The sequence below is a fragment of the Staurois parvus genome, unplaced genomic scaffold, assembly GCF_062004578.1.
Source record: "Staurois parvus isolate SC_StPar_1 unplaced genomic scaffold, SC_StPar_1.0 ptg000054l, whole genome shotgun sequence".
Lineage (NCBI taxonomy): Eukaryota > Metazoa > Chordata > Amphibia > Anura > Ranidae > Staurois > Staurois parvus.
Genome location: NW_028317850.1, coordinates 2,947,940 through 2,964,913, shown reverse-complemented (window position 1 = coordinate 2,964,913; position 16,974 = coordinate 2,947,940). Strand labels below are relative to the sequence as shown.

Genomic DNA, 16,974 nt, shown 5'->3' with positions numbered 1-16,974 from the left:
AGTGTCACACTTGTCTCTTTAGTCATTTAAGAACAGTTGATGGCAGAAACAATTCCCTTTGTATTTGTATAGGTCAGCCTTTTTCAACCAGGGTGCTTTCAGGTGCACATTGGCAAAATGCCTAAAAACTGCCCAAAAATTGCACACAAGGCAGTGGATGGATCAGCCTGCCCTTTTGTGACGCAAAGTCACAGATTTTTATTGTTCACTACTACAACCTTCTAGCCCCTGGTGTCCTAACAACCAATGATGTCTTGGTTGATAAGGAGGATGTTTGGCGCATGCACAGCATCCTTGTTTGCCCCTACTCTACCCCTCTCCATCAGTACTGGGGTCTCATTATCTGAGTAAGGGAGGAAAAACTGAGGCAGAAGAGAAACATTAGAATACTAGTTGGTACCAGTGTACAAAAGGTGTATTTGCTTTGGAAGAATAAATCACCTCTAATATTGAGTGTCCTACATGTGTGGATGTTGCTGCATTATGTAAAACTGTAAGTTTAGTTTTTTACATTTTAGAATGGGGTGCATTAAGATTGTGCAGAATTGTAAAGGGTGCCTTGACTGAAAAAAGGTTGAGAAACACTTGTATAGATTAATATAATATTATTCTGTGTTATTTTCAGTTTTATGCTTTCAGAGTCTGTTGAATTTTAATTAATTTGAAATGTTTATATTGCATATGCTGTGTTTTCTAAATTACAGTTGGTAAAAGTATATGTAATATGTTCTCTATTACAGAGAGGAACCTCAATCCCAAAGCAGCCTGCCTTAAAAGAAGGGAAGAAGAAAAAGTTTCTGCCGTATCGGCAGAACCCCCAAATACACATCCAGGAGCTCATCCTGGACTTAATGATACTACCAACCCTATGGGTCATATGTAAACCATCAGCCAGGTAGGCAATGCAGTGGATACTTATGCATCAGCTTTGGTACAATGCATCAGCTTTTGTTCTGGATTGTTTGAACTCTAATTGCTGAGAAAATCTCGCAGTTACTGGTGTCCTTGGTACATATGTTTCATAATTGATGATCTTAGCATTAGAACACCTTATTAAATTCATAAAAGAGACAGTAATTGTGTAAGAGCAAATAGATCTGCACAATGGGTGAATTGGTTACTTTGGGACCTACAAAGTGGCATAGAGAAACAAGTTTGCCTCATTTCCTGCATGACATCATTCAGGAACGAGGTTTCTGCCAAACTAATAAAAGGATGAACTCCATTTTGAAGTATTGTGAAAATAACAGAGGGGCTACTTCAAAGTAACATACTTGTCTGATAATGTGCAAGGAATTTTAAAACATTGGATGTAAAAGTGTTATACTCCAGGGAGAGTGGTACATTTCCTGACAAGTTGCCTATTAAACTTTAGTAAATGAGGCTTGTAAACGCTATGTACGGTTTTGGTTTAGATTTCCCTCACACATTAAATGAAAAAAAAAAAAAGGAAAGCGTGAACACTTAAATTTCCCTCACACATTAAAAAAAAAAAAAAAAGGAAAGCATGAACAATGAAAATAAATGAAAAGTCATTCAAATTAAAAGTGGTTTAAAAGGTGGTAGAGCTCCTCTTTTGCATCCTGGCTTCAACACTAAGGAACACCACTAAGCAGAACTAAACTGTTTCTGAACACCACAAACTGAAAAATGCTTTTTAATTTATTTTTAATGTTCTACGCAAAATTATCTTTTCCCATATTGATTTCTGGGATGTATGACATCATTTTGGCGTAGGTCAGAAACCAGGAAGCAACTGAAGAAATGTAAAAAAAATTTAAAACAAGAAAAAATAATATTGCGTGCGTGCGTGTAAATTTTTTTTTTTTTTTTTTTTTTTTTTTTTTTTTTTATGCAGCTCAGTGAAAAATATTGGTGTGAACAGAACCGCTTGCAAACCATGTGTTTTATTAGCTATGAAAATGCAGCTAAATGTGTGATCACATCAGGTGTAAAATAGCAGCTTAACAGACATAGCAACCAACTTCCAATAAAATAATTATATTATAGTTGTAAAGACAGTGGGGGGAGATGGTTTCTCCTGGGACTCTGCTGCATCATGAATAGGCTCTGGAAAGTTGCTGGGTGAGCTGACGTTTTTTAAAGGTTGTTCAAACTGCATAACAGCGCTGAAGTGCAGACATTTTGTTGTGCCCTCAAGGACATGTCTTAGTCTTAAAATCAATCTCCGTAGAGCTCCCTTGGATCATATTCTGTATATAGGGCAACAGCATTTGCCCAAGTTAGATTAAAGTCCTCCCCATATCATTCAACTGTCAAATGCCAGATCAACTTTGGGCAGCAGAGGCTTTGCTGTTTGATATTGGATTGTCAGGGAGCCAGGCTAAATACCAGGGTCAGAGTTTCATCTTGATTTGAGCAAAAGTCAAGGACTCCTGTACAGCTAATGCAGGCCATAGACGGGCTGTTTATCGGCCGAATTGTTGGCCGATAAACGAAAAATCGGTCGTTGCTGATGCTGCCACCAATGTCCACGAAAAACAGTTGTTTTTCATAGATTTTCAAGCATTACCGATAAAAAGAAATGAGAAGATCCACGAAAAACGGGCGACGGCATTGCCCCACTAACGGCGTGAATATCGGCCGATTTTTTTTTGTGCGGATGAAAATTTGGCCAATAAACGACCAGTCTATGGCCTGCATAAGGCCTTTGATCAAAGATGCCTTGATTTGAAAGATAATACAGGTAATGTTTACACCAGTTCAGATTTACTTTAAACCGCTAAAAATGATTGGTCACTATACTGGCAGCCACCCACCCAAAATACAAAGAGAATTTTCATTTTGACAGGCTTTTTTTTTTTTAGGCTAACAAAAAAGAAAAAAAAAAATAATCCTTCACTTTTGACAAGTTCGTGTGGCATGGGTAATGACACCATGCCTCACCACTGCCTCCAGGGAAGGCTGGGTGCTCGAAATCCTTCCAGAATGTGCTCCAGCCTATCGCAGGAATGCATTTTTGCAGGATTTTGATTTGGATGGGTTCCCCAGGCATTATGCCTCTACAGGGTTTTTACCTCAGTTGACTGGCTTTTAGTTGGCTTAGAATTAAGATGTCTTGTGAAGCCAGAGCTCAGACAAGCCTAGGGGATCTGTATTGTGCAACAAGCTTGTTGTTTCCTATTTTTATATAAAGTATACTTTGTCTGTTTTGTTAGTGGTCAGTCAGGGCTGAAATTTGCTAAATCAGTGCTTTGACTAGCAGATGTTTTTTTTTTGTTTTGCAAGCTTTCTTGTGCCGCTTGCTGCATTTCCAAAATCTTTGTGAACCTGCTTAACTATCATAACTTTGCAATAGGCTGTTAATTTTTATCTGGCCTATGTTGTTTCTAGTGCTCTTGTTCTGAAAATTCTAGTTTCCTGATTGCAATGCTGATTCTGTGCCTTCATTTTGATTAGCTGACATTTGACAAGAATGCAGATATAGACTCTGCATTTTCTGGTCTTCATACTGGGTCAGTCACATAGTATTAAAGTAAGCTAGTCAGCACAATTGTCGCTGAAATGCATTTCCAAAGGCCAATAATGGCAAGCCCTATATTTCTTTCATGACTTTGCTTTAAATATTTTTGAAGGTTTAGCTCCGATATCCTGTGATCTCTTTGAATTGTTGCTTGTTTATTGGTTGCAGGTTTAATTTTACAGTTTACTTTGAAATTGAAGTAAATTGTTATACTGTGAAAAAAAGAAATTACTCATAGATTTTTTTATTTTTTTTTTAGTAGACACTGTAAGAATATTTTTACTGATTTTTGTTCTCTTTCAGGACTCCCACACTATGGATAGGAAATATAGAAGGTGTTCTCATCACAAGGACACAAAAACTAGCATATCAACGACACAAATCTGACTGGATAAAGAGAAAATGAAGAAATGGGGGGGACTTGAATCAAGATGCCCAACATGCAATCTGATGAAAGCAAATGTGGAACATCTGCATCAGAAGTTGAAATCTGCTCGTATTCAGCCCACATGTGAACATATCTTACTGTTTCAGTGTGTCGTTCCTGCACAATCAGACTGTCCTACTATCTCCACACATCGTGGAAGCTGCCTTGTGCCTAAACTGAATTGACAAATGCATTGTATCTACAAATTTTATTTATTAAGGAACTGTTGTAAAGGTCTACATATAAAAAAGGGAAAAGTTGGGCTGAAAGTGGTAAAGATTTCAGTTGATGCCAGCATTTGTTAGAACTTTTCTCATATAGAGAATACAAACAGTGGCAACCTGTGACCCTTTAGCATTCCCAGCATACCTATTAGTGTCTTAAAGAAGGAAGGGAAATGGATTTTTATGTCATTTCCGCTCCTTTTGCCATATACATAGTGTTTTCCTTCTACAGGAAAATATTCCTTGGTATAGCTTTCTTTTTTTTTTCTTTTTTTTTTTCTCCTTTAGTTCTCTGATAATCTGAACAGTTATCATAGGTAGCCTCAAGCTCCATACTTTGACTCATCTACTGTCCTAGAGAAGATTAAGACTGGAGCAGTGCTGTGACATAGCGGCTTCCTAAGTGATTTTCCATCATATTTTTCTGGAATATTTGTTTTGCTGATGAATTTAAAAATCCCTGAACTGCACAATGAAACAGAACTATAATCTGAAGGGGTTAATTTAACATATCAGACCATATTCTTGTCCCATGCAGTATCTTCTACCTGTAGGACACTAAGGTGTTCACTGTAAGTAAGCACAAATGTAAAGTACAGATATGATTTTTTCAGGCAGTGAATATGGTAAATTTACCATGGCAAGATGCATGAACAAATCTAAATGTACAATGAAACCTAAGAACAAGGGTCACCATTTAAAAACAAATTCTATAGTTAAACCTGACAAGAAGGAATAGAATGTAATCAACTGGAAAAAAAAGCCAGCAGTTTTAGCAGAATCTCTGGTCCATTATGATATGATATATTTTCAATCTGTATCCGTCCCTTCCAAACTTCCATGTATACAGTCTTCCACTGCAGTGACCATGGAGAAGAGAAATCGGAGCTGGATCCTGGTTTGAACAAAAAATTTCCAAAATGTAACAGAAAACTGCACAGAACAAAAATATTTTTTCTTTTTGATGGGAAAACATATTTTATTGGTCCCTTACAACATGATTAACTGTAAAGTTATTGGATATAACATTTTGCTTATATTTGCATCTGGCATCATGGGACTAGATCTGTGGCCTTGTTCTTTATTTCAGTATTTATCATCTAAACAGACATTGTTGCTTTTGATATGTGAGAGTGGATCACATGCCACTGCCTGGCCTTTTTCCTTCTTTGCTCTTTTTTTCCTCTTTTCTTTTTTCTTTTCTTTCTTTTTTTCCGCTATGTTAGACTTTGCAGTATGCCCAGAAGCTTTCCTTCATAAAATAGAAAGAAAAAACATTTGGCTTATTTTTCACTGTAGTTAGTCTTTTATACAATAATCTTGTAAGAAAATTTCTTGAATTCTAAATATTACTCTTTCTAGATTTTTGAAATCGAAAAAGTTTTCAGTAAAAAGTTTCTTACTTTATTTTACTATATTAGGTAGTAAAAATGTAGGGTTATTTACCATAACCTGTTCATTAATATCAAAAATTTACAATAGCATTTTAAGAACATAGTAGGGTCCTAGCATACCGTGTAGTACCTATGGAGTATTGTAAGAGCTACTTGTCCAAGATGAATTGCTGATCATCTTGTTCTACAATTTTCATTGTTGGTCTATTGCAGATTTGTACCCTGTGTCAAATTCAACGTATTGTTGATAACTTTCAACCAGCAGCAAGAAGTTCAAATTTTTTTTCTGTCAGTGTAACAGAAACACAATATGTATATAACATTTATGTAGCAATAAATGTGCCATCTTTTTTAAATTTGGTTTATTGGACATCTTATTTACTTTATCAGAAGAAGACATTTAAACTTACTTTGGTACAGGAGTATTGCACTTTCAAAAATCCAAATTTCAATTTCCTCCTGTTGCTCCCTTCTTGAAAAAAAGCTTTTCCCCTTAGACAAAATAATTCTCAGACAATTCTGAGACAAGACTGGCCAATGTGCATAGGTTAAACTTTTATGTTGTGAACAGGAAACATGCCCCAAAACCTGATCTCGGAGAGTTGGTCATCCTCACATTCTAACACCCTCAATCCCTAACCCCATCTAGCATTTCTTCAAGTTTCTCTTCTTTATACGCTTTCTTCTACAAGAAGCCTATTGGTACAGTATGGTATACCCTAAGTTGATTAGCGAGCCATTGAAATTCAATAAAGAGACAATTGTGATCGATAAATACATTTTAAACACAATAATGGCTTTATGGACAGTTGAAACCCCTACTTCTGTACAATATTCTTTATTCAAAGGTATATTTAACATTAATTTGTCATTTATATATGCAACCAAAGATTGTTGAGCTATCATCTCATGATTGTCTATTTAAATGTAAAGTCAATTATTTAAATATATTGAAACAGTAAAAAAATATATATGTTCAAACAGAGACCTCAGATCTGATGAAAATCCGGTTCGAAGTACTTCTGTCTACATCAGGCCAGGCAGCTTTTTACTTTCTGGAGTCTTGTTGGCTGTGCAGTACTAACCATCTATGTTCTCTCTGCCATAGCATATAATGTGTCTCCTTGCAGTGAAACAGGAAGTTAATTATATGCTATGGTAGGTGTTCATAAAGCTTGATAACTGATCTTAGGTCTGTGTTTGGCTTAATATTTCTCACAAGATGAGTGAAGGTGAAAAATTAACCTTAGTAAGTAGACACTGAACCTATCATTCAACATTCCTCCTGTATTATTTTGTAGTCTTGATGAACAATTGTGTGCTTCTTAATTGTACAGTACAGACCAAAGTCTGCATATTCCTAGACTCTGAGTTATATGCTGCTACCTTTAGGTGACTGGGACACTGGCAAAGCTTTTGAATGTGTTCCCTTGAGTATACACCTATACCCCACCCCTCTCCATGAGATCTTTTTTTTTTTTGCAAGTGTCCTTAGATGATGGACCTCTTCCCCTTTATGGAGACTTTTTTATGCTTGACTCGTTCGTATTTCCTTCAAATTGTTCAGTTGACTCTTCACTGACTCCTATCAATACAGTCAGGGTATCTGTTTGGTGCAATATCGGTAATACCTTGGAAAACTATACCTGGATGAAAACGTATGTATGTTTTAATTGCAAAGAAACTGTAAAAAAGTTTCTTTCTTAAAGCTTTGTACAAAAAACTATCCATGTTTGTTGCATGACTATGAAGCCAAGTCCTGTCCAATAAGCGTGATATTATTGGCTGCAGATACATTCTCATTGTGGGCAGCACAGTGGCCACATGGTTAGCACTTCCGCCTGGCAGTACTAAGGTCGTTGGCTTGAATCCCACAATACCACCTGCCTAGAGTTTGCGTATTCTCCCTGTGCCTACGTGGGTTTCCTCTCACACTCCAAAGACATGCTGGTAGGTTAATTGGATCCTGTCTAAATTAGCTCTATTATGTGTATGTATGAATGTGAGTTAGGGACTTTAGTTTGTACGCCCCTTGAGAGTTAAGGACTGATATGAATGTACAATATATATGTAAAGCACTGCATAAATTGACGGCACTCTCTAAGTACCTATAATAAATAAATACACAGGGGAATGGTGCACAGCATTTAGCCAGGACAGGCAAAGGTGAAACTGGAATGCAAGATATGCACAGAAGAGGTTTTGTGACTGTCATAGATCACAGCAATAACTTGTGATAACTGATTTTAGGGCAGGACTTTTACTTTAAAGCTATTACTTTTTAAAATGACAGCCTTGCTTTAACGGTCCAGGGACATATTCCATTCGGCATGACATGAAAAAACATTGCTTCCTACGGTGCCTACTTACATATGTTTGGTGCACTGGCAGTGCGGTTTTAAAAAGAGTCATGTCTGATTTCTGAGCAGTGCAGTCCGCTTCAGGTGCAGATGACAGGCTATTGACTTCTATGGGAACAGTTCCTAAACCGCATATGTGTGAACAAGGGATAAGATCCTAAGCTAATCCTGTCCTGAACCTGATGTGAACCTGTGAAACAACTACTGTATCAACTAAAACCAGAGCTTCAATCTGCACCAGACATGTGTGAATCAGCTCTTCAGCATTATGAATTGTGAAACTTCGAATACTTTAAGTCCACTTTTATTAATATTTACCCTTCCTCAGGCTACCATTGTCTGATATCTTCTTCTGAACATGCTAGTTACCTAGCTGTCATTTTTCTTTTTTTTCCCCCTTAATACATTGTTATTTTAATAATAAAAAATAGCCTTTTACAATCACTTTAACATATAATGCTATTATGTAAGTTTTCAGCACCTTGAACATATCCACATTTTGTAGTGTTGAAACCTGGATTTAATATGTATTCTGTATCACTTCTCAAAATAGCCCTTGAAGAGGCATTGTAACTTTAAGACAACAAAAATCAGTACTCTTTGCTTGAATGCCAGGTTGTGCTCATATCCTAGCAGTGCATTCTGTGCATTTCTATTGGCCAGTAAGCCAACCCATCATAGTGATGAGCCAGTAGGAATTTGAGGAGAGAAGGGAGGGATCTACCTAGAAGTGTCAGAGCTTTGCCTGTGAGAATGGCACATGCTGCAAGTATGTGCATGCAACTTGGTGATATAAATTGACAAACCTTAAAAGACTATTTAAATAGTACACAATTTCTCAGCCTTTTTACACCAGAGGAACCCCTAAAATTTTCAGGTCTCTGAACTCTTACAACTAAGTTCATAGTAGTCAATAGGAAACATGCCCCTTACATAGGTGGTAAGTAGGAAGAATGCAACCCTCACAGTTGTGGTCAGAATGACACTGTTACAGACAGCTAAAAAAAAATTGTTAGAGGGAAGGAACGCTGATGCTCCTGACCAGCCCAGGTGAATAAACGAAAGGAGCGGCCTCAGCCTACATGTCTCTGCCAAACCACACACCCTAATGCATTTCACCCTACCCAGTGGGAGCTTAGTTATAGACCCTGTGACTAAGCTCTGGTGGGCAGAGTGAAATGAATCAGGTGTGACAAAGATGTGGGCTGAGGGCTTCTCCTTATCGTTTATTCACCTGGGCTGGTCAGGAGTATCGGCGTTCCTTCTCTCTTTACATTTACTAAAGCCTGGTACACATATGCTGAATATCCGCTTTCGGCTGGTTTAACAGAAACTGGTCAACATTCAGCACGTGTATAAAGCAGCCTGTCCAACAGAAGCTGGCAGAACGTCTGGCTTCTGTCAAACGGATATGCTGTAAAAACAGCAGCCAATCGACATCCAATCATCTGGTGAAAGTGGGGGGCAGTCCCCCTGTCAGAACAATACCTCAGGGAGGAGATTGCTGTACTAAAATTGCATAATTAGTACGGCAAGCTCCTCAGTTCGTTTTTTTGGTCAACCCAGTGGGCTGAATGAAATAAATGACTGTGTACCAGACTTAAACCTTTGGATTGGTATCAGGACAAGCCCGCACCCTATGTTCTGGAACACAGGGATATGCTTTCACCTCTTGAGCAGCGCCAAAAGCAATATATTAGGTCGCAGTGAGTAGAAAAAGAAATTGGTGTCATGCTTCTGGCTTTGCCAAGTGGGGTTGGCCCTGGAATTATGCAGCAACCATCAAATGGGAGATCAATCAGCCACAGGTCAAGGAACCCTAGTAACTTCTGGAGAAATCCAGGTTAGGAATGGCTGCATTATGATATACCCCTTTAGTGGGAAATACCTTCATAAGTTCTGGTGTAACATATTGCCTGTAGCAGTTACATAATTGAGTTAAGTCAACCTGAGTCCAAATAAATTATTACATGATTTTTAGATTGAATAGATCTATTTCTGGAAGACCCCAGAGTTTGTTAGAGAATCCATGCAAGTAGCTATCAGAAGTCTCAAAGTTTTGGAAGAGCACCAATTAGGATTGTCTACACTTTCAAAACAAGAAAAAAAAATGCTGGAAAAACTAGAACTGAAACATGCAAGCATCCGAAGGACCAAGAGTAGCTAAATTAGCTGTAGAGCCGCAGAGAAATGGAACAATTTTAGCTCTACAAAGCTGAAGAGCAACTAAAAGTAAAGCTCTTCCTGAAATGTCACATTTGAAGTTTGCCAAAAGCCAAATGAGAGTGCTGACTATACAACCTGCTAAAAATATATGTACAGTCGTACATTTAACGTGACAAGTATGTTGTGTAAATCTAAAGGCAAAAATCACAAATTGAATTCACTCTAATTACAGGTTGTAACACTACAAAATGTGGAAACATCTAAGAGGGTAATACGCGTGCAAAGCACTGTACACATGCAAGAGCAAATTTGGTTAAAGTGTAACTAAAGGCAAGACTTTTTTTTGTTTTATTGGGGGTTTTTTTGGACTGAGCGGAGAGTGATTTGAACGCCTGCCAGGTTTTAATTCCTGCCTGTGGCCCCCCCTCCCTTGTTAGGGAGATTCACTAGTTCTAGTGTCTCCACGTAATTCTCTTAACTACTTCAGCCCCGGAAGGATTCCCCCTGGCCATTTTTTGTTATTTGGTACTGCTCTATTTCAACTGGTAATTGCATGGTCATGCAACACTGTACCTAAACGAAATTTGTCCTTTTTTTTTTTTTTTTTTTTTTAAACAAATAGCTTTCATTTGGTGGTACTTGATCACCACTGGGGTTTATTTTTGTGATATAAAAGAAACGAAAATTTGGATATTTTCTACTTTTTGCTTTAAAAAATATCCAATTAACTCAAATTTAGTCCAAAATGTATTTTGCTACATGTCAAAAAAAAAAAAAAAAAATCCCAATATGTGTATATTAACCACTTGCTAACCACGCTATAGCCGAATGACAGCTACAGCATGGTTGTCCAGTTCTGGGAGGGCATCATATGACGTCTTCCCAGAATGCAGCCTCCTGTGTGCCACCAGCGGCGCACAGCTGGAGGTCCCCGTGATCGCTGTGTCCTACGGACACAGCTCATCACACGATGAGGTAAAAGGCCAATCACAGTCGCCTTTTACCACATGATTAGCTGTGTCCAATGACACCGCTGGTCAAGGAGTAAATACAGTTGCCGGTTATCAGCAGCACTTTCCTCACGCTGTCACAGTGTGAGAAAAAGTACTGCTGATAACCGGCAACTGTCAGAGCAGATCGGCACTGATGTTTAGGGCCTTGAAGACCAGTGGCGCCAGTCAGCACCGCCTATCAGTGACCATCATTGCTGCATATCAGTGCCATATCATCAGTGCTGCCTATCCATGCAGCCTCATCAATGCACAACAGTGAAGGAGAAAAATTACCTGTTTTGCTAAATTTTAAAATAGAAACAAAGAAAAACTTTTTTTTTTTTGCTCTTTTTTTTGTTTATAGTGCAAAAAATAACACCCAGTGGCAATTAAATACCACCAAAAGAAAGCACTATTTGTGTGGAAAAAAAAATGCTAAAAATTTCATGGGTACAGTGTCACATGACCGCACAATTGTCAATCAAAGTGTGACAGTGCTGAAAATTGGCCTGGGCATGCAGGGGGTAAGAGTGCCCGGTAGGCAAGTGGTTTATGTGAAAGTTATAGCATCTACAACCTATGGTGTGTGTATATATATATATATATATATATATATACACATGTATGTATGTGTGTATATATATATATATATATATATATATATATGTGTGTGTGTGTGTATGTATGTATGTATGTATGTATATATATATATATGTATGTATGTATGTGTGTGTGTGTGTGTGTGTGTATGTATATATATATATATATATATTGGAGCGCTGTCAAAATTAAATATTTAAGAAAACAGTGAACAAATTAATGACCAAAAAAAGTCTCGGGAAAAATTATTTTTTTTCCATCGACCGTGAGAAATGTCCATCACCATAAGAACAGATTTGTGCAAATCCACCACCAACAGAAATGAATAAACTCACCAGAGCAAATTGTCAAATTATAAACCAGCAAATTACAGAACGTAGTGACGTTAGTCCAAAGCTCCAACCTACACATTTCGTCATCCGATGGCTTCACGGAGTGGAAGGATGACGAAACGCGTAGGGTGGCGCTTCGGACTAACGTCACTACGTTCTGTAAGAGGCTGTCGTCTCGGCTTTATGTGATTTTAAACTAAATGTGTTTGTTGCTAGTGTTGGCTATGACACTGTTCCATGTGAGTGGATTATGATGAGTTTTTACAAATAAACGTGTTGTACGGTATCACACAATCATTTGCTTTTTTTTTTTCCTTTTCTTTTCTTTTCTGAGCCTGTGTATGAAGTTCTTGGAATTCGGTCTGGAAGTTTGTGCTGCTGAGTTTATAGATCTGCAGAGTATTGCTCCCAGAGAGGATAAATAAGTGTCTGGATATCTGAGTCTTCCTGATTTCCAATATACTACATCAACAAGCTGAGAGAGGAATAATTTGAAAAGCTGGTCATCGCTTAGTCTTCCTGCAGAGTATTACTCCCAGAGCAAACAAGTGCAATTGTTGGTTTATAATTTAACTGGCAATTTGCTCTGGTAAGTTTATTCATTTCTGTTGGTGGTGGATTTGCACAAATCTGTTCTAATGCTGATGGACATTTTTCACTGTTGATGGGAAAAAAAAAACATTTTTTTAGAGACTTTTTTTGGTCAATTTGTTCACTTTTTTATTTATCACCGTTTGATTTAAATATTTAATTTTGATAGCGCTACCTTTTTTTGTTTTTATGATTGCAACCTTTATTTAGGGGTAAGGTTTAGCTGCTTGTGTTAATTGATTATATGTGAACACTAGAGATGAGCGAATCGAACTTGGCGAAGTGGAATTCGTTTCGAAGATTAGGAAAAATTTGATTCGCGCCGAATCCGAAAATTAGCAGACTTCGGATGCGCGAATCGAAATTTTCCAAAAATGGCGGCGACATGTGTGGCGACGGAGCGGGGATCTCTGGGAAGGCGCGCAGACAAGGCGCGCTGACCCATAATGCATTCATTCATGACATGTGATCGCATTAGCCAATCAGCAGCCAGCCAGCACTGTGTAATGGTCGAGCTATAAATTGCGGCCATCTTAGAATTCTCCATTAGCCTCCGGTCATTCAAGAGAGACAGACCTCTCTGTATTAGGGACAGAGTTAGGGCCAAAGAGACTTTAGGGTCACAGAATCGTTACTTAGGGACACAGAATTGTTACTCAGGGACACAGAATTGTTACTCAGGGACACAGAACTGTTACTCAGGGACACAGAACGGTTACTCAGGGACACAGAACTGTTACTCAGGGACACAGAACTGTTACTCAGGGACACAGAATGGTTACTCAGGGACACAGAATGGTTACTGAGGGACACAGAATTGTTACTGAGGGACACAGAATTGTTACTGAGGGACACAGAATTGTTACTGAGGGACACAGAATTGTTACTGAGGGACACAGAATTGTTACTGAGGGACACAGAATTGTTACTGAGGGACACAGAATTGTTACTGAGGGACACAGAATTGTTACTCAGGGACACAGAATTGTTACTCAGGGACACAGAATTGTTACTCAGGGACACAGAATTGTTACTCAGGGACACAGAATTGTTACTCAGGGACACAGAACTGTTACTCAGGGACACAGAACTGTTACTCAGGGACACAGAACTGTTACTCAGGGACACAGAACTGTTACTCAGGGACACAGAATTGTTACTGAGGGACACAGAATTGTTACTGAGGGACACAGAATTGTTACTGAGGGACACAGAATTGTTACTGAGGGACACAGAATTGTTACTCAGGGACACAGAATTGTTACTCAGGGACACAGAACTGTTACTCAGGGACACAGAACTGTTACTCAGGGACACAGAACTGTTACTCAGGGACAGACACAGAATTGTTACTCAGGGACACAGAACTGTTACTCAGGGACAGACACAGAATTGTTACTCAGGGACAGACACAGAATTGTTACTGAGGGACACAGAATTGTTACTGAGGGACACAGAATTGTTACTGAGGGACACAGAATTGTTACTGAGGGACACAGAATTGTTACTGAGGGACACAGAATTGTTACTCAGGGACACAGAATTGTTACTCAGGGACACAGAGTTGTTACTCAGGGACACAGAGTTGTTACTGAGGGACACAGAGTTGTTACTCAGGGACACAGAGTTGTTACTCAGGGACACAGAATTGTTACTCAGGGACACAGAACTGTTACTCAGGGACACAGAACTGTTACTCAGGGACACAGAACTGTTACTCAGGGACACAGAACTGTTACTCAGGGACAGACACAGAACTGTTACTCAGGGACAGACACAGAACTGTTACTCAGGGACAGACACAGAACTGTTACTGAGGGACAAACACAGAACTGTTACTGAGGGACACAGAATTGTTACTGAGGGACACAGAATTGTTACTGAGGGACACAGAATTGTTACTGAGGGACACAGGACTGTTACTCAGGGACACAGAACTGTTACTCGGGGACAGACACAGAATTGTTACTCGGGGACAGACACAGAATTGTTACTCGGGGACAGACACAGAATTGTTACTCGGGGACACAGAATTGTTACTCAGGGACACAGAATTGTTACTCAGGGACACAGAATTGTTACTCAGGGACACAGAATTGTTACTCAGGGACACAGAATTGTTACTCAGGGACACAGAATTGTTACTCAGGGACACAGAATTGTTACTCAGGGACACAGAATTGTTACTCAGGGACACAGAATCGTTGAATTAAAGAGTAGGTCAGACAACACACAGAGGAGTGGCAGAGGAGGCAATGTTTCAGGAGCGAGCAGACGTGGCAGCAGAGGAAGGGGTCGAGGCAGCACTAGTCGCAGCCAGAGGCCAGTGCTCCCGGTGTCATCCAGCGGTCGTGTCTCCACCGACAACCCTGCCGTCATCGATTGGTTGGCTCGGTCGTCTTCCTCTTCCCAGGTCACCTCTGACACCTACAGCCAACGGTCGGTGGGTACGTCAGACACAACCGTTAGTTGGCATGGCCCGGGAGCAAGCCCACTGAAATCACGTGTCCTCTACCTGCCCCTGTCCTTTGGTGTTCCCTCACCAAGCGAAGTATCGCATGCTGTGGGCTCAGCCCCACTGTACAGTGAGGAAGAGCTAACAGAGGGCGGTCAGGAACGGGGGGAGACATCCACTTCTGCAGCCAGGCGAAGAAGTACTGGCGAGGAGAGTGGCTCGGTAGCCGGTCTAGAGACAAGTCTGTCTCCTGACCCACACGCAGCCGAGGGGGCTAGTAGTGAGGCGGAGACCCTAATTGATGATGATGAGGCTGATCACACTTGGCAGCCTCGTCGTCATCAGGCTATTGCTTCCGCATCATCAGGAGAAGAGGGTGCCAGCTTGGCAGCGAGCAAAACAGTCGGTGGGTTGCCCAGGAGGCAGCAGGGTCGCAGCAGTGTCAGTGGAGCCAAATGGCCATGGAGTAGAGCACCAGCTCCACTGCAGCCTACCACCACGGCCAGTAGTGGTGCCGGTGTGCACGGAGGAAGTAGCAGTCAGCCAGTGAGGAGTAGCGGGGGCAAAGTTTCCTACTCGGCGGTGTGGCAATTTTTCGTCAAGCCGCCCGAGGAAGTAAACGTAGCCGTATGTCGACTATGTGGCCAGAAAGTCAAGCGTGGCCAGGGGGCCCATGTTGGGACTACAGCATTGCGTCAGCATATGCAGCGTCGCCATTCGGTGGCCTGGGAAAACCGTGATAAAGATACGGCAGTTCTGCCTGCCCCAGCCCCCGCTCCATCACCCGCTCCGTTACTTGCTCCGTCACCCGACGTCAATCGCCCTCTATCAGCCAGTCAAGGCTCCAACACCTCTGCTGAGGGGAGTTGTCGCTCGTTGGCATCTTCCGCTCGTTCAGATGCTCCTTCTCCTGCTACTCCTCTTCACGGATTCCGTCAGCAGTCTTTCTTGGAATCCGTTTCCAAGAGACAACAGTTTGCGAGCACGCACCCGACGGTGCAAAAGCTGAACGTCCTCCTGTCCAAGTTGCTGGTGCTGCAGTCCCTCCCTTTCCAAGTGGTGGACTCAGCACCTTTCCGAGAAATGATGGCTTGTGCCGCGCCGTGGTGGAGAGTGCCAAGCCGGCATTTCTTCGCCAAAAAGGCAGTGCCAGCCCTGCATTCACATGTAGAAGAGATGGTGGGCCAGTCTTTGAGCATGTCGGTCTCTGCCAAAGTGCACGGCAGTGCCGACGTGTGGAGCTGTAACTACGGTCAGGGACAGTACATGTCATTTACGGCCCACTGGGTGAACGTGGTGCCGGCACAGCCACACCAGCAACTTGGACAGGTCACGCCGCTTTTGCCTCCACGTTTGCACGTCCTTGGTCCAGAAAAGATGTCCGCCTCTACCACCTCTTCTTCCGCCGTGTCCTCGGCCGCCACCCCCGTGCCAAGTCCCATTACCCGACCGGCATATCACATGTGCAGGGTGCAACGGTGTCACGCTGTGCTGCACCTGGTATGCCTTAGCGAACGTAGTCACACAGGGGAGGAACTTCTGAGTGTAATGAACAGAGAAATCGACAGATGGCTGTCTCCGCGCAAACTGAAAATCGGAACCATGTTGACCGACAACGGAAAGAACATGGTGTCTGCTCTGCGTCAAGGAAGGTTGTGCCATGCGCCATGCATGGCTCACGTGTTAAATCTGGTTGTCAAGCGGTTCCTAAAATCCACCATCCCACTGCAAGACATCCTTAAAATGTCACGTAAACTTTGCATGCATTTCAGCCATTCCTACACCGCAAAGCACACCCTCCTTGAGCTGCAGTGGCAGAACGGAATTCCACAGCATCGCCTGATCTGCGACGTTGCAACAAGGTGGAATTCAACCCTACACATGTTAGACTGCCTTTACGAACAGCGAAAGGCCATCACCGATTTCCTGATGTTACAAGCGGATAAAGG

The 16,974-nt window shown here is 41.0% G+C and overlaps 1 protein-coding gene across 11 annotated transcripts in view; it reads left to right on the top strand.

The window, feature by feature from the left end:
• The window catches only part of TCF12 (transcription factor 12), a 283,238-nt gene extending 277,353 nt beyond the window's left edge, over positions 1-5,885 (top strand). For all 11 annotated transcript variants that reach the window (XM_089667821.1, XM_089667836.1, XM_089667793.1 and 8 more), the window contains 2 exons: positions 741-895; positions 3,788-5,885. In XM_089667821.1, coding sequence (XP_089523947.1) covers positions 741-883 — 143 coding nt within the window. In that variant the 3' untranslated portion in view covers positions 884-895; positions 3,788-5,885. The remainder of the gene's footprint in view (positions 1-740; positions 896-3,787) is intronic.
• Positions 5,886-16,974: the final 11,089 nt, after the last annotated feature.